The sequence below is a fragment of the Hylobates moloch genome, unplaced genomic scaffold, assembly GCF_009828535.3.
Source record: "Hylobates moloch isolate HMO894 unplaced genomic scaffold, HMol_V3 SCAFFOLD_1, whole genome shotgun sequence".
Classification (NCBI taxonomy): domain Eukaryota; kingdom Metazoa; phylum Chordata; class Mammalia; order Primates; family Hylobatidae; genus Hylobates; species Hylobates moloch.
This window is the reverse complement of record NW_026652276.1, coordinates 154,628,224-154,647,672: the sequence shown is the minus strand read 5'-3', so window position 1 is coordinate 154,647,672 and position 19,449 is coordinate 154,628,224. Positions and strand designations below refer to the sequence as shown.

At 32.3% G+C, this 19,449-nt stretch overlaps 1 protein-coding gene across 13 annotated transcripts in view; it reads right to left on the bottom strand.

Annotated features, from left to right (window-relative positions):
* The window catches only part of DGKB (diacylglycerol kinase beta), a 755,291-nt gene that overhangs the window by 473,715 nt on the left and 262,127 nt on the right, over positions 1-19,449 (bottom strand). For 5 of the 13 annotated variants that reach the window (XM_032760169.1, XM_032760209.1, XM_058446807.1 and 2 more), the window contains 2 exons: positions 11,669-11,701; positions 2,640-2,756 (listed from right to left, as the gene is read on the bottom strand). In XM_032760169.1, coding sequence (XP_032616060.1) covers positions 2,640-2,756; positions 11,669-11,701 — 150 coding nt within the window. Of the gene's footprint in view, positions 1-2,639; positions 2,757-11,668; positions 11,705-19,449 lie in introns of all 13 variants that reach the window. The other 8 variants (XM_032760162.1, XM_032760187.1, XM_032760153.2 and 5 more) reach the window with 2 other exon arrangements.

Below are 19,449 nucleotides of genomic sequence, written 5' to 3'. Positions count from 1 at the left end.
ATAATAATCCTGATCATTATGCTGGTTAGCTGGAAAGAAATAAGATGAATGTGCTTAACTATGATTAATAGTCTTCTTTAAGCAGTGTAGATCTCTTCTGTCACTGAGTTATATGCAAACTGGGCTGCAACTCAATGCTTTTTAATGATATATATTTTTTAAAGCTCATGGAAAAAATTAATTTTATGGCAGATCTTTTTACCTTTCTTGATAATAAACAAACATTTTGGTATTTTAAAATTGATAAATACAACACAAAATTACTATTTTTTTCATTTTGCATATAACAGCTATCTAGAACTTTATTCTTTTATTTTTTTTCTCCAAAACTATGTGGCTTTATATGTGTATTCTATTTTGGTCCTTTCTGCTGAGGTACAACAGACTTTTGCACATGATTATATACCAACTTTTTTTAATTCAAAAAATTATTACTACACGTATGGTATTTTTTTAACTGGTGTTTTGTTAGGGCTGATTTCTATACTTGTCCCACTCACAATTTTAGCTGACACTTTTATATGTCAAAGAAAGTTATAAAAAGTTATTATCTGGTTAGAGAGATGAAACACATCTACAAAGAATGTTAATCATCTAAGATTTTTAATGTGACTAATTTAGTTGTAATAAGGTCAAATATTTCAGATTATTTTAAAATAGAAAATAAAATCAAACATATTACTATGTAGGTTTAAAATCTTTAAAATACTGCATGTACTATTTAATTTTGGTTTTGATGTCTGGGCAAATTGAGGCACGATTATGAAAATCTTGGAAAACTGAGATTAGAGGAGTTAAAATTCTGTTGCGTACATAAATTGTATCTCAAAGCCTGCAGCAATATAAAAGTACATAGAAGAACAAGATGTTCAGAAGTTTAGCAGTTACATACATGCTGAAAAATTTTAAGCAAAGAGACAGGGTGTCTTGGGAGTGAAACACATAAACTCTAGTCAGATGGTCTTCATTCAAACCTTGGTTTTACCACTGACTGTGTCCTTGGGGAAGTTATCTTACTTCTGAGCATCAACATGATTTTGAAAATGATAATAATAATAGTATTGATCTCATATGTTTATTGAGAGAATTAAACAAGCTAATATGTATAGAATACCATCATAATGTTTAAGCTATCCTATTTAACAAATGATATATGCTTCCCATCTGTGATGAGAAGTATGTGCCTAGTCATGTGAAATACAATTAGATTTCAGAATTGGGCTTCCCTTTCATTAATTTCACTCCAGGAACCCAGAGTAGCTGAAGATTGAAACTTATCAACATTAGCCATCCACGTATTGAATTAAAATGTTGATTTTTTTCAATAAAAATTTTATAGGATAATTTAATTAATGAATTTTTCGCTAATAAAATTGTGGATAGATTTTATATTTGACGGCTCCTATGAAATTTCTAAACATATGGATATGAGTTCCAAAATGTACATATTGATTTACTTTTTTATAGTTAAATTTTCTATTCTCTAATATATAATAATTTTATTATTCAGAATTCCCTCCTTTTATATTTGAGTTTAATAATTTATGAAAAATTTTCTATTCACAATGGATTTTTAGATAAACAGTAAGTTAGTTATATTTAATAAATTATTATTAAATTTTAATGACATATTCAAGATGATAAAGAAGCAAGCATTTAGGCATCTACTATGTGCCCTGAACTGTGTTTTCATATTGAAAAATACAAAAGACATAATCTATAGTATCAGAAATAAAATAAGAAATAAACAAAGATGATAGAAAATCAAATATAATGAATGCAAGTGCGTGACATAATGTCTGTATGTTAAATTGTTGGTAAATATTCCCAGAGAATGTGAAACTTGAAGTATAGGCAGTTGGAACACAAAAACATAAGTAGAAAAACATACTTAAATCCACAATTTCATAAATTAAGCCAACTTTATTGACGATTTTTCTGTTGAAGTAAGAAATACAGGTAAAAAACAGAGGTAAGTAAATGTTATACATTCACCCCATACAATGTCTTAAAATGTTATTCTTGATGCCACAGACCATAAAGATAACTTACACGTTTTTATATAAAAGTATTAATAAATGACTACCTGTGTTTATTTAACCTAGATATATCTTCGAGGTTTAAATTTTGACTTAAAATTTTGACTTAAAAATTTGAAAGCTAGAAATATATTATAATAAATTCTTTATTATTAAAAATTATTTATTTAGAAAAAAATGCATTCAGAGTTCAGTTTCTTCTCTCCTAAAGACTTTTTTGCTATCAAAGTGACTCTTCATATCATACCCATGCTAAATATAAATATATAGAGAGATATAAAGTATACCTGTAAATGAATAACACATATGTATTTAATAAGTGTGTATATTTAGCAAAACTTTGCAAATCTTTCAAAAGATCTCTTGCCAATTTGAGTTTAAATGGAGATAAAATCACAAATGATTAATTTAACCAGAATGTTACTCTGTCAATCAACTGTACGACTGACATCTTGATAAATTAATAAAGATCTTTCTGAAAGAGTCTACTAGGCTAATATGCAGATTAAACAAATGTGTTGATAGCTGAACATATGCCCCTTTAGAGCCTAGAAGTATCAAATATGAAACCTACTAAAATTTTGATTTAAAAAATCATACCTGCAGGCCTTGTCCATCTACAGTAACAGAGTTGGCTCTTTGCATTTTATTCTTGTCGATCACTTTGTTTGGCTGCTGGGGACCACTCTTTTCCTTTTTCACTGTTGATTGTCTTTCCTGTAAAAAAGAAAATTTTGATAAAAATAAAAATTAGGAAAATAACATAATAAAATGTTAAGTTGTTTTACTAATAGAAGAGTTTCATGGTTACAAACACAGGCTCAACTTTCTAATTTGAAGTTCCTAGTGAATAATATGAAAGCTGTTATTTTCAACTGGCTCAATATATATGATAGCTTCATGATCGAACCACCATTTAGAGAAATAATGAGAAAGAATACCAAATTGTATTATCCCTATATGCCCAATTATGACTCTATCAAAAGTTACTAAGGATTACTAAAGCTGATTATTTTCATATGCAATGATACAGATAAAGGGTATAGGATTATAATTTAAAGAATGTGGTATTGAGTACTAAGAAAAGCTTATAAATACATGCAATATTGAAAATTATTTTTAATTGCATGATGGACTTTTAAGCTACTATTTATATCAAAAATAGCATATATCTTAAAACTGACATTCCATCCCAGCTAATTACTTTGTTCCTCATAGTAAAAAAATTTCTTTTAGGAGTTGCCTGCTCCCTGTTTCTATTTCCTCTCTTTTCACTCTCTCTTAACACAACCCAATCAACCTGTATCACCATTACTCTACCAAACTATCTTTTATTAAAATCACCAATGACCGTCTCAGTTTCACATCTAATGGTCAGTCTTCATCTTCTCAAACCTTTCAGCAGCATCTGACAGAATTGTTCTCTTCTTACTCTTTGAAAACTTGCCTCATGTGGCTTCCAAGACACTTCTTTCTCTGAGCTCTCTTCTTCCTTCACAACTTCGCCCTCATAGTCTCTTTCGCCCATTGCTTCTCCAGCTTCACCACCTGTAAGACTCAGCCTCTTCCTTGGACTTCTCATCTTCTCTATCTACCCTCACTCCCTAGGTAACTTCATTCATCCCCACAGATTTCAGTTTCATTTTTATGAAGATTTCTAAATGTATAATTCTTGTTCTGATTTCTACCTGAGCCTTAATTTCCACATGCAGATATTGTTTCTATATGTTCACATGAGGGCCTAAAACACAAAATTGTAAAATGTCCAAGATTAGTTTTAAAATTTCCTGCCTACTCTGTCCCTTGAAAATCAATCTCAAACTGGATGACTACTCACCACCTGCCTCATTATATGGTTTAAACAGCCATTATCTTTTTTTGCTTGGATTATTGTAACTATCACCTAATGAATCATTCTACTTCCATTTTTGTCTCCCTACACTCAGTTCTCTACACAAAAGCCAAACTCATCCCTTTTTTTACCCTACTCCAGCTGCACTGGTCTCCTCATTGTTCCTTGATCATAACAATCATGCTTTAAATTCAGAGCTCTTGCAATCATTCTGCAGTCTGCTGGAAAACTTGCCACTGCACATTCGTTGGCCTTGGTCCTGACTTCAGGATGTGGTCAAATGTCAGAGAAGTTTCTCTAGTCCTTTCAGCCTCCTTTTAAAACATCAATTATCACAATCTAAAGTATTATTTATTTGATTTGTTTAATTGTCTGCATTCTTTCATCTTAATCAAAGTTCCATAAGTAAAAGAACTTTCTTTGTTTCACTGGTCTATATCAGATCCTAAATCAGTGACTAACAAAAGTCAGGATAAATGAATGAAGAAATAAATGAAAACTTTTTACAAAAAGTTTTCTAAGTTCTTGAAGCAACTGTTGAGAAGGATTCTTGGAGATTTTAGGCTTGATGTGAAAAATTGTCCTAATTGATTGGCAATGCACGCCATGGGTGCTTAAGTGCTTTAGTGCCACACATTTCCTATCACTTACTCAGCTATATATATTTCCTAGTTCCTATATTTGCTTGTTAGAGAACCATTTCAACTTCTGTAATTTAGAAAGATAGGTTTTTATTTGTGTAAATGTATGGGGTAACTGAGAAATGTTTTACATGTATATGATGTGTAGTGATCAAGTAAGGGTATTTAGAGTGATCATCACCCAAGTACAATACATTTTTTAAGTATAATCACCGTTCTCTGCTGTCAAGCACTGAATTTATTCCTAGAAAGACATTTTTAAATAGCTTTGAAAGTAAAGCTGTTTTTAGATATATTAGGGCTAGATGGATCAGAAATCGTCTCTGACTAAAACAAATGCTAATCCGCATAGTCCATTTACCTTGCAATTCCATGGTGCAAAAACACTGAACATATTTTGTGTGTGGCTGAAAATGGATGCCATAATAGGATTCCTGAAATTCAAGTTGTTTGGAAAATGATGTGCTTTCATATAAGCATAATTTCTGGCAAAAATATTGATTTTTAAAAGAAAGTTCCTTCTTTTTAAGTTTGCAAATTATAATTTTATTCATAGATAGTTAAATGGCATAATGTATATAGGAGTGAATTATTAGATGAGGTTTGGAATCAGAATGCCTGAGTTGAATCTCATCCCTACTACTTAAGTATTATGTAAGCTAGAGGGTTTATGCTTTGGCAAAACGGAGATAGTGATACCTATTTCTCAGAGTTGTGTAAGGTTTAATAGAAAATGTATAGTCTGTAATATTGTCACTACATTAAAGTATGTATTCAATATAAAAGTTACCATGAATGATGTAAAATAGTTGTGGTTGCCTTTTTGGGTACTTATCAACATTGTTTTTATATTTCCAAATGTGTGTGTGTATGAAAAAAAATTCAGTGGATACATCAGGAACATATTTAAAATTTAAAAGTTCAACGCTTATATTTGAAAATGCATAGCTTGTGTTAGCTGTTCAAAAACTTAATGCTGTTGGTGAGTGTGGAAATAATTTACTCCAGCATTCTTGCATGCACATATACAAAACATGGCATCAATATTTTGTAAAAATCTGCAATGTGAAAGATATACCTTAATACAGTTATTCTTCCTAATTATCCAACAATTGTTGTTTGGCATTTGATTTATAAAATGCTTACACTTGAAGAATTAAATAAAATTCAATTTGATTAGTTACAATGGAACTGGGAATTTGCACCAGATTAAATATTCATGTTTTAATGGAAATTTAAGACATGCAAGTATAAGTTTTTAAAGAGCTACGAAACCATCTATTAATATTACTTTACTCTTGGCCACACGTATAGCTAGGGAAATTTTTGTGTTCTAAGAACCTCCAACTGGCAGAGATAGTAGTTGATTAAATGGCATCATGTCCCTCCAAGTAGTCACCCCCCTAAGTAAGCTGGGCAGGAGACTAAATAATACAAACGGGCTGCGTGTGGTGGCTCACACCTGTAATCCCAGCATTTTGGGAGGCTGAAGCAGGCAGATCGCTTGAGCCCAGGAGTTCAAGACCAGCCTGGGCAACATGGTGAGACCCTGTCGCTACTAAAAACGCAAAAATATAATCAGGCATGGTGGTGGACACCTGTGGTCCCAGTTACTCTGGAAGCTGAAGTGGGAGGATCACTTGAGTCTGGGGATGGAGGCTGCAGTGAGCCAAGATTGTACCGCTGAACTCCATCCTGAGTGACAGAGTGAGACTCTATCTCTAAAAATAAATAAATATATAAATAAAAACAAATTTTAAAACCCTAAATTGAGTTTTCAACTCATGAGATTTCATTTATGAAATCCAGAATTATGAGAAAGAGGTATATAACAAGTTAATTTTTAAATCCTCAGTGTATCCATCTGTCTGGGTGTTTTATTATAGTATCTAGCTAATACTAAAATGGTAAGCGTTCATTTAAACACAAACACACAGACACACGCATCAAGAAAACCAAGTGATTTCTTTGGGGAAAAATGCAAATGTGTGGAATTTGTGGAATTAATCCAGTCTAAAATCTTAAAAACAGGAGAGCCTCATCACTATTTAATTTTTCTTCTATTTCCATTGAGAAAATTGTCTCTCCTTTTTATATGAGGGACAGGAAGGGGGAGGCAATTGTATCCTTGAAAAATTTCCTGTCCACCGGGTTTCACTAGCTTTTTTGGGGAGGTAAATTGACCCTGACTGGCAGACCTCTATTATGATATTTATGAGAGTTAATTACCAATGTTGAAGTTACTGAAAAGTTTCAGAAACAGCTCACCAATCTTAGGTTGCACAATCATTCAGGATAAAATTGCTCTCTGATAATAGGGGACAGTGTTTGCCACTTAACCTTCAGTTTCTTTCTTTAAGTTTTGGGGCTCTAAACCACAAAATAAATTACATTGTTGTAATTAAGGCAAATTTCCTTCTGCCAGATAAATCATCCTAGATATACAAAGAGTTGGAAAATTGTTGCTTTAATCAATAGAAATTATTCAAACACTGAAAAGAGCTACTCTAACTAAAAAAAAAGTCATGAAAGAAAATAGAACATATAACTACAAAATATAAAATACAGTTATTGATATTTGAGCATTTTCAAATATCAACCATTTGTGTTTGCTATGTAGACATTTTAAACATAGAATTCAGTGTTTTGTGATCCGTAGACTCCACAAGTAGCACAACAGATCTTAACTGGGGAATATATTGTATTAGAATTCCAAAAGAATAATCATCATAATAAACAGAGAAGAAAAGCCAAAAAGACCATTCACAGAAAATAGAAAGATGAAATAAATAAAATAAAAAGACCTCACTTTAAATATGTGCTCTAAAAAAAAATCTTTGTCTACATCATGCTGATTCTCAGAGGTAGAGTATTTGTACACTGGTGAAAACTGCTTTCACAAAAGGGTTGTTTACCACAATACTTAAGCCTGCTGTTATCGATCACTGGCAAACTGCAAGCAGCAAGTGATGATTACCTCAAGAACAGGGTTTTCTTCTTTTTGTCCAATCTCAGCATGAGAAACTGGCAGCAGCAAAGCACCTCCACTGGTACAAAGCCACAAAGGCGAGTGCTTTCCTGCCAACAGCATCCATCACTTGAATCGTAGAACTTACTTTCCCTGCTACTACTGCACAACTTGCCTGAATGGAGATTTAGTCCTTTCTGCCACTGGAGCTAGGCCACATGAATTTTCCAGAAACCCTAGAGTTTTTAACCCAAGGTATCACATAGATTCACAGCAGTTAAGATCGCTCTGATGCAGAAATGTTATCATATTCAGCGGGGCTTACGAAGGTTCGGTCTGAGACACCAACTTACTAACAAACTGCAAAGCTGCACCTTTAATCAATATGGACTTAATGTGGGATTTGAACATTTTAGAGGTTGAAGGAAACAAATCCATTTCAAAAATGATGAAGGCTCTAAATCTATTAGTAATCTTTGGAAATTGCAGCAAAACTATTTGCTGACTAGAAAAAACAGTTTTGAATTTTTTTAATTATAAAGTTTTAAACATAAATATAATAAATGATACAAGGTCTAAAGATTTTTATTTCTTTTAAACTTAAGTAAGTACTTTTAAAAAAAGCAAAAACAACTTTTTGTAAAGGCAAAAGTATGAGTTTAGAAGCCAAATTGCAGCTTTGTCTTTTATTTCTGTGTAAGCTTAGGCGAATTATTTACCATTGCTATGTTACCATTTATTTTAACTATAAATTGGAAAGTTTATGTTAGAAAAAAGTAAGAAAATTTAGATAAAAGTACTGACATAAAACAGCCACTCAGTAAATGGCAATGATTTTAAAGTAGAGATAAAAATTTTTATATATTTTATTATTAAGTTAATCACAGGTATACTGTTTGGTCATAGCAGTAAAAGGTAAGTGTTGTAAAGAAGTATGATTTATTTAACATACTGTACTTTATTTGCCCACTAAGTCACCATAGCTGAGAATAATTGCTGTGGTGATCTGGGTGGTATCTTTTTTGGAGACGGGGGGCAACAAAGCAGAAAAAATGACAACTGGTCTTAAAGTACCTGGGGGTGTTAGTCACTTCCTACACTTGAAGGTACACTTGGTGACTTGATCCATAAGTCCCTGTTTTCACACATTACATATGAAGTTCATATTTTCTCCTAGGATAATTTTATTCTGGGTATAAACCACTTGCAAGATTTCTGTTAAGGAAATTCTTATTGGAGGGAATGAAATTTAGGAATAAGAAGGTCTATGCCAAAATAATTCAATTTTCTCTCAACATACTGCCACTGAAACTTACATTTTGATGGCTCAAAGAATAAATTGTTTTGGATTTCCAGCAATGTATTTACATTTTAATGTGAAAAAATGGGAATGGCACTATATTTTTCTATGCTAGTAAAAACTCTTTGTAAAGTTATCTTTATTTTGGCTATGTGCTAGTACATGGCAGCACCATTATAAAATAATGTGTGTATGTGTGTGTGTGTGTGTGTGTATAGTATACATACACATATATGTATGCGTATACTTTATATACAAAAGCAGACTTTGGGCTGGGCGCGGTGGCTCACACCTGTAATCTCAGCACTTTGGGAGGCTGACGTGGGCAGATCATGAGGTCAGGAGCTCGAGACCAGCCTGGCCAACATGGTGAAACCTCGTCTCTACTAAAAATACAAAAAATTAGCCGGGCGTGGTGGCATGTGCCTATGATCCCAGCTACTCCGGCGGCTGAGGCAGGAGAATCACTTGAACCCAGGAGGCAGAGGCTGCAGCGAGCTGAGATCGTGCCACTGTACTCCAGCCTGGGAGACAGAGTGAGACTCTGTCTCAAAAAACAAAACAAAACAAAAAAAAAACAGACTTTGTACCCAACCTCGATATTCCTCACTCTCCAATCCCTTTGTAAACCATACTGACTGTCGTCCACAGTAAACTGAAAGTAAGTACCAGGAGGCAGCTCTCTTATGCTCACACTCATTGTCTCTTTCTACCACCTAAGCTAAATGCTCAACATAGTGACTTATTAGCCCTCAATCTGTTTATGCCAGTTCTAAGTAAAACTCACCTTGTAATTGTAACGGTGTAATTTAATTATTACTCAAATCATTGAATTTTGAATACAAAATGAAAGAGTCGTCTTTATGAAAAATAACCTGTAAGCTTTAGAAAGACAAAATAACACAAATTGTGTGTGTGTGTGTGTGTGTGTGTGTGCCTGTGTGGTGTGTGTGTGTGGTGTATATGAGGAGTGGTCAAATTAAGTTTAGAGAGAACAACTGTGCAAGCTCTGGGTATTAATAATAGAAATAGTGAGAATTTTTACACTCAGATTTCTTCACAGTTGTTCTTGAGTTTTTGTTATACTTTAAAAGAATTGAAACCATTATAAGTGATAAGCTTGTGATATATGCAAGAAAGGCAAGATACCATTTCCAATTAGAAGATCTGTCCTCATAGAAAAGCCCTTAATCTTCAAAAATATAGCCAATTAATATAAATGTATATATTTTAAGTTAAACATTTAATGTATGTATATATCTTTCTATATGTTCTCCCACATATACTTTAACCACATTTTCCGTTAACCAAGGAGCAACTGTTCCTGATGGTAGAACATAAGGTTTCTTGTCTTTCTGTGTGTATATATGTGTATTCACACACTCAGCCATGCATATATCCATGCATGGGCTTAAGGAAATTTTTGGAACAACAAAGTTGAAAAATCTTATATAATGACTTTGAGGGATACTGGGAAGTTTTACTTAATGTAAACCAATATATAGTGCCAGAAAAAAATAAGTATAGGAAGACTTTTAAAAACTTCATATCAAAATAAAGACTTTTTTCCTAAAAATTAAAAAAATATAAAAACAAAAATTCAGATCTATTTACTCAATCTATATGACACAAATTATATAACTGAATACACAGGGATGCTTTGGAGATTAACAGATCTAACGAGAAAACTTTAGATCTCAAATGCAATGCCTATATTCGCTTGATTGGGCTGGTAATAGGGGCAGAAACAAACTCAAGAATCTGAGGATGCAAAATTAATTCTCTCACACTTAAATAATCCAATGAAATAATAAACTGTCCTAACACTTTTGTCACTTGAGTGTATAATTTAGCATCTCTATTTTATAATAATAATTTTGATAATAATGTCATCAACTCACTTAAAGAATATAAAATCAGTTTAACATTTTCTTAGATTAGAAACATTAAGTGTATCTCCAAGTATTTTTGAGTATGTCTCTGGTTAAAAATGAGAACTTTTTTTTTAATTTAACGAAGGGGTCTACACTGATTAAAAAGTCATTTTTGGTGGGGAGAAAATAGCAGTTATTAAACTTTTTTGCAAACATGTTATCCTCTAAATAAATTCATAATCTTATGTAGCATTCATATAAGTAATACTTTCCAAAATAAGCAGATTTTAATTATAATTTTAAGGAAAACAATACCATTTGGGCATTTCCTATAGAGATAATAACAATTGAATTGGATATTGTCACAGAACAATGTGGAGGCTTTGCATCATCAATGCAAAGGTAAAGCAAAAATGTTACTGAAAATGATTGTTGTGGCAATGCTTACATTTATTTTCAAAACAAAAGCCATTTATTCTGACTATATTTTATTCCGATGTTTTTCTATACAATGGCATGGGCTAGGTGATTAATGTTGCATTCATTTGAAAGTGATGGACACTTCAAAGTAAGCAAGAGTCTCTCAACATACTGCCACTGAAACTTACATTTTGATGGCTCAAAGAATAAATTGTTTTGGATTTCCAGCAATGTATTTACATTTTAATGTGAAAAAATGGGAATGGCACTATATTTTTCTATGCTAGTAAAAACTCTTTGTAAAGTTATCTTTATTTTTCTCTGTGAAGTCTAGGTCACATAACTTCTTGTTTTCTTAATGCTTATAACAAATATAGATAGAAAATTCTTCAAGTCTATCCCATCATTGAAAATATGAAAACCACCACTTCCAATTAGCAGAATATGAAAAAAATAAAATATAAAATGCTGGTATTCGAATGTCACTGAGCCAGCACAAAATGTTCTTTACAGCCATACAAGATGTATAATGACCTATAATTGTAAGTGTGAAAACCTGTTTTTGCTTACGCACCTCAGGAACTGAAACTCCTGAAGTGGGCAGAGTCTGCTGAAAAAGAGAAGTTCATATGAAAGCTGAAAAAGAGTCAAACTCAAAACAAATCAATGAAGTTTCTCATATCATTACATGCCTGTGAAATAAATGAGTAAATTAAAAATACATTTCCTTGGTATAATTTTACTGCTTCCTTGAATTAAATAATTAAATATCTTTTCATTGAATAAGAAATTATCTAACACAGAGTGGGTTAGGTTGTGAAATTATTTATCCAAAACACAACTTCATCTACTCAAAGCATGCTGATCAACATCTTTGGCCAGCTTTAGCTCCAAGTTCCATTCTCTTTAATAAATAATTTCCACTGTTTTTTTAACTTGCCCCTTTACCCATCCCAATTTTCATTTTGAAGTCCAACTCTCATTCTTTCCTAAAAATACTGTGTCTTTTGAACATAGACATAGCTTATGATGTTCATTTTGTTTTGTGATACTCTGGAAATAAGAAAAAATATTCCATTAATACCAGTAAAACAATAAAAACTATAATTAAATAAGTAGCAAGAATTTTACTTGAGAGTAATTTTTTTAAGATGGGGTTAAATACATTGACATTAGTCTTCACAACTGTATTTTCCATTATCTACCACTACTACCCACTTTGTAGTTCATATTGGAAAGCCTTTTTTTTTTGACAAGAAATGATAAAAAGTCACTGAATTCCAAAAGCCTGCATTCTGTGGAAATGAGAACATAAAATACAAATTTGGATAATTAGTTGACAAATCACACACACAATACCAGATAAAGTTTCCCCATGCTGGAATGGGAGAAGAAAAGTTGGATGGGATGCCAGGAGTTCTTAGATATTTGTGTGTCCCTGAAAAGAAGGAGGTAGTCAGAATATTCCCTTTTCCTCCCTAGATACGAGCTGTCTGAGGGAGGGTCTGGGCAGTGCTAGATCACCAAGATGGGTATGAAAAATCTGAGAGTCCAGATATTATCATATCCCTTACCCAGGAGAACTTTAGAAAGGCAGCAAGAACAACAACAACAAAAAAGATAGCTGAATCCGAGATAGGTAAAACCTGACACCCTCACAGCTTTGCAGAATAGAGATGGACTAAAAGCATTCAGTGCACTCAAAAGTGACACAAGGAGAAGATGTCTAGCACAGCCCCACAGAAAATTAAGGTGTTCAGGAATACAGCTCTATTTGGAAGATATTTCCATAATATAAGTAGAAAGTACTGTAGCTGCAGATTTCTAGTCAAAAGAAGCCACGAAGTGGAAGAGTATGAGTTCTGGCCAACTATCCATTCCACAGGAGAATCTAATGGAATTAATTATTGTTGTTTTGAAGATGAATTGACAGTAGGTTTGGTAGAGCCTTTACCAAAAACTTTCTGATTTCAGTAACATTCTTGACTTCTGAGTCCAAATCAGTCTACATAACACCAGGGACAATGAATATTTGTGCTAGTTTCTCTCTGGGTCAGTTCCAAGATATTTGCCAATCTTATTATCATTCTTTCTTAGCTTCAGGTTGAAGCTTAAGGTCTGAATAAACATTGCAAGACATGGATATAGTCCTTCCATCTATATCATAATATATACAAGTTTGTTCTTCTTCAAATTCAGATCAGGAATGTAATCCTATGGATCCTTATCCTATTCTGTGCCATGGACCCAGGAAACTCTCAGAGACTCTCAAGCAACCAAAATAAGAGACTTCAAGCAGCCTCCAGAGCATGAGTCAGAGATGCCTTTTACCTTAGAAGAGTGTATGCTTACTATGCACACATTTGCAGAGAGCAGGCACTGGAAAGCCAAGTGAAAAGATTATGGCTGTCTAAATGGTTCAGAATAACAACCAAATGCAATTCAAGAGCTTCAAACAGATCCTGGTCCACTGCCACTTTTACCATGCCCAAAAAGTAAATAAATAAAAGCAACAGAAGACATTTTTGGGATAACTGTAGACATTTGAATATGAACAAGATAATGACTGATATTATGGAATCATTGTTAATTTTCTTAGGTGAGAGTATAATAATGTCACTAGGTAGAAAATTGTCCTTAGTCTTAGAAGGTGCTTGATGAAATATTTAGGGATGTGGTGTTATACTATGTGCAGCTTACTTTCAAAAGCTTCAGCTTCATATATATACACATACATATGTATTTATATATAAAGAAGCATATATAAAGAAATTATGGCAACATAATAGAAATTATGCCAACATATGGCAATTATTGAATATATGTGGGAAATATATTGGATTTTTGCATTGTTAGTGAATACTTTCTAATAAAATTTGAGAGAAAAAAGTTCTTTCTACCTCTTCATTATATCCTTTAATGCCTAAAAGTGTGTGAAAATGTTTCTACAATGAAATAAAAATATGTACATTATCTCAGTGAAAACTATGAAGTTGCTAGAAGGTTGGGAGAAAAGTCATGGGAGTGGGTGGGAGAGAAATAAGGAGCACTATTTTCATGGAAACAGAGTTCTCATTTAAGATGAGTAAATAGAGGTAAGTTTCTAGGCTGCTGGGAAAGAAGAACAGAGAGTGAGGGGGAACTGTTAAAGATAAATGAAAAACAAGGGTTTTTTGAAATAGCAATATTTCAGTTTGAGCAGAAGCCCTTATTGACAGGCATTGCACTTTTCCAAATGTGTTCCTTTTGGGTCTCAAATGCAGAAACCCACAGGGGCCAAAAGATTATACAAATAGGTAAAACAGGTCCGACGTTGCAAAGGGAAAGACTATGCCATGTTGAATAATAATCTTCCCATTTGAAGTTATCCAGAAAAAGAAAAAGAAAAGACACTGTGATATGAAACTGAAACCTAGCTACCACTTTGCAATTAATTGGTAATTTATGGATAACATACTTAAAGTCTTCCTCTTTCTCAGAGCAGCAGGGATATGAGATATCTACTGATGGAGAGCAAGTGAGGTTGGCAGAGAGGTGGTACAATGAAAAAGGTAATGAAACGAGGTTTGTCACTTCTTTTCTGAAAATAAAAAAGCAGTTTGCTAAGGATGAGTAGCAGGATCAACTAACACTGATGACCCAGCTGGAGCTAGAAGTTTTAAATGTGTAAGAGAAAGCCACCAGCCCTAAGAATTTTCTTGTGCAATACTCAGCCTTCTGAGAGCAACACTAGAAATTTACTCCAAGAATAAGAGTGACAAAACCAACATATATCTAACCTCATTTACAATCAAAATGTGTAAAGAGTTATATATTAAATGTACATGCCCATCAGTAGTTTATTCCTGTTACAATTAGCAAAACATGGTACTTAGATCGAAAAGAAAAGTAGAAACTTATTAGAAAATAAATTTAGCTATCATGTTACTTCTTTTTTCTCTCCTGTACTTAATTTTTAAATATCAAAGATGAGCAGAGAAAATGTTTTAGTTTTTTTGAAAATTACTATGAGTGCATGATTCTAAATGTAATATATTTTTAATCAGAATTAATACAGAAACTGTATATTTTTATTTAATCCAATGTGAGGTGTGACTACAGAGGAATGTGATTGATTTTATTTAATCAGTATCTTTTTAATATTAAATAGAATACACAGTACAGATAATTAGTTTAAAAGATGCATTTGCCTTCAGGGCACTTATTAAGTTCAATTTAATATCAAAGAATTTTTTAAAATTCTATTATTCTTAAGTATTAGGATATCTCTTGGCTTCATATTTTCTAATGTGTAATCATTTTAAATTGACAATTTAATCCAAATTGTCATAGGACAAAGAAAAATCTTTGGTGGAGATTATTGGAGGTTTGACTTAGTTAAGATATAATGAGAGCACAGTACTCACATTAAAGGGTCATTAGTTATTTCATGCTAAAGGAAAATTTTAAAAATGATACCTTATACCTACATAAGAACATTTATATTTTTGTATATATATATTACATTTATATATTTTTCATGTTTGCTATCTTGCCTCATTTAATACTCCCACTAAAACAAGATACTTTATCTTTCAGGTTGGGAAGCTGAAAATCAGAGAGCTTAGATGCCTAACCCAGGAAAATTAAGTTAGTGACAGAATATTGCTTCCCTAACCCAGGTTATATTTATTCAAATAACAGTAGTTGCAAGAAGAGATTTTTTTTAATTACTATTTTTAGCCTTGCCTTCATTTTTTAAGTGGTTTGGAAATAAAATTATTTTAAAATATTGGTGAAGAATGAAAAATATTTAGATATCACTATATCTACAAAGTGATACACACACACACAGACACACAGACACACACACACAGACACATACACACACACATACACACACACACATACACACACAGACACACACACATACAGACACACACACACACACTTGTTTTGCCTGAAAAACTGGCTTGAATAATGTAAATTAATTTAACACAATAACTTCCAGCATAGTAGTTAAAGTGTTCCAAACAAAACTATTTTAAATAGCTTTTTTTCCTTCATATACAATTGGAGATCTCTGGCATCAAAAAAGAAGTAAGAGACAGAGAAAAAAGCTAGGGTAAGGTAAAGAAAAACTGTCTTCATAAAATGACACTTTGTCTTAGCTGGACAGGTAAAGTTCTCTCAAACAAGATAATAAAACGTATTATCTCTAGGATATAAAAATTACATATACTTTTGGCTTCCATGAATTTTATTTTTATATTTCAGTTTCATATAATTTGTTTAAACTTTATAATTCTTGAGGTCCTTAATTGTGTACACTCACACATATGAATACAATGCAAGTTTTAAAAAGGACGTGAGATAAAAATGATTTTAATACTATTGTTGTCTTTCTTAAAACCTTTAGTAAGAGATTATTTCAGTCATAATACAAGCAAGACACTGAAAAGAAACATAAATTATTTTTCTTTTCCACATAAACTCTGATATGTCTAATTAAGTTGTAACTATAAAAATAAAACATTTTAAAAGCTACACATATTGTAATCTTATCCAGGGTCCCTTGACTGCTTCTCACCTGAATCAAATTTTAAAGTTTGTATTAACAGAAATGTAATGGTAAAATATATTTTTAACTGTGGTTATTTCACTACCCTTCAAACATAATTACTCACAAAATATTCCATTCTTACTTAGTAAATATGATTGTTTATGTCTATTTGTAGAGTTTTGTCTGGAGGCTATTGACAAGAAGGGAGCTTAGGCTCTATCCATCCTCTCTCCCTCAATATGTATCTATGTGTGTGTCTGGAAAGGAAATGCAATCGAAATTTCAGGAAAGGGTACCTAGTGCAATGGATGTTTAAAAACTTAAAAGACACCAAATGTTTTCAATAAAATGTAAAGAAGTTATCTTTACACAGATATCCAAATCATCTCAAACACGGATTTCAAATTTAAAAGCAATCAGCAAGAACAACTAAAACAAATTTTAGCATTTTTGGCTTGCCTACTTGATTAGCTAGCAAAAGACGCCATTAGAAATGAGTAACACCCTCTACTTAGCTAGGTCTCATAAAATCTTTAGAAGTAAATATTGTTAAAGAGGTGTTCTTCAATTTAAGTCGTGACCCACCGTAAGAATATTTGAATATTTACACACTTGTAAAATAATTTTACAATGACTACTCATTCTTTTGACCTCACTCTCTGGTATATTCTACTATTTTTACTCTTCACGTCTATTTTTCTCTAGTCTCTCTAATCTATTGTTTTTCCTTCCATTCCTTTTCTGAGAGTCTGGTCTAGGTTCCTTAAATTTATTTCAAGCATTATTAATTGTTGGGGACTGCAGAACGAACATAAAAACAGCTTTAAAATATGGGGTATTGAGTAAAGCAACTATTGCTTCTGCCACTTACAAATTGAGTGGTTTTAGGTAATTTTCTTAATCTCCCTAAACTTCACATTCCTCAAATGTTCACTGGGCATCATGATTATACCTACCTGCAGGATTAAAAGGATAATGTCTGACACATTTAAGTTCTCAATAAATGGTTAACTGTTTTATTAACATTAGAACCAAAGTAATTCCCTTAGTTTTCACTGCCTGCTTAAGAACTCAGCAAGAAATGATGGGTTATACTTTCTTCATCTGAACATTTTTTTTTGTAGCTAATAAGTGGATGGGAACGAACAGAATTTTTAAAAATAAAAACATCTATTTGGGGGCTATTAGAGACAGAAGAAATGATGGAGGAGGGTAGAGAACAGATCAAAGATAGAAAGCAATAGAGAAAAATGGAGACAGAGGAAGCTCTTAGAAGAAAGAAAGAATAAAATTATCTCTGTTGTTTTCCTCAGTTATAGAAACTGTTCTTTCCAAAGACTGAACAAAGAAAACAATGAAATTGAGGAGGAGAAAGATGGGAGCTGATATTTAGAGCAACCATCTTCAAAACACATTTCAAAATGAAACATGCACATCCTATTGACTATTTTTTCAGATTATTCTTCAGAACTCTTAATTTACATATAATTCATTAATAGATACCTATTTATGAGTGTGTATATGTATATGTGATTATGTTTGTGTATGTTTGGGACAGGGATCTGAGGGAAGTTGGTACCTTGAAAAAAATCACCCCCTTCAAAGAACTCAGTATAATAGACTGATACATACAAATTTTATGTTCATAAAATTAATCTATAATATTTCCTATTATGCCTATTTTATCTCCCTATAAAAACATTAGCCAGTTCTGGAAATATATCATTGTACAGTTAGCGTATTGCTGCTTTCCAGAATACAAAAATAGCACTATAGGTAATGAAAGTATATTGATAATAATATTTAGAATTAAAGCCTAGGTCTCCTTTTCACCATCCTTGGAAAAGATCTTGAATTAAAAAACAAAGAGGTTATAATGGAACTTGCTCTTGTCTTTTGCTCCTTTAAATATCCATTGATTTCATGCCAAAGTATTTTCTAACCAGGTTAAAGTCCAATTCTGTACTCACGTTAGGCTAAGATTCAATTGAGTTAAAATTTTACACTGACTGCCAGTCAACCTTATCATGAACTTTCATTATGTGCATGTAATTAATTGGGTCCAACGAACAATATCAGTTCTGAGTTATAGACTCTTTTCCCCCGACCATATAATTAGAATATAATTACCCACAGGATATCAGAATGATGCAGAACCTTTCCTCTAAATGCGCCCTCATTAGGAAACAAGTCTCAATGTACATTTATTCAATCAGTGTGAATTAATTAAAATGTTACTGAAATAAAAGAGGGTAGCAATAAAGAGTATCTGACATCTATTAAGAGACTATCACTTGAGATCTGTATGCACAGTTTATATTTAAGTCCTTTTAGCTGAAATAGAAACTTTGCTATGTAATGTTATATACATCCAGTGTACTAGGAAATCTGAGTACATAAATCGGTGTGTGTCATCATTTTTGAAAAGAGTACAAGATATGATAACTATAGAATCTTTAAGAATTGGGTAGGAATCTAACAGCCCCATTATTCCATAAATATGTCATCATCAGATATAATCTACCTGGCGGGCAAAAATCATTTTAACTCAAACTACCTAAGCAACTATTGGTTTAACCCACAACCTTATATTACAAATCTGAAAATATTTGTCCCAAAATGGCTTAGGAGACAACAACTGGAAAAGCCTGGATTTGTGAAAACACTAATTATTTTTGTCTTTATAAAATAACCTGAATTCCTTAAGCTAGCTCAAGTTATTACAGTAGCATATTTTCTTTAAGCAGCACATTCAAATACAGCTAAGAATATCTTCTTTTTAAAATAATAAACAATACATCATACCACACATT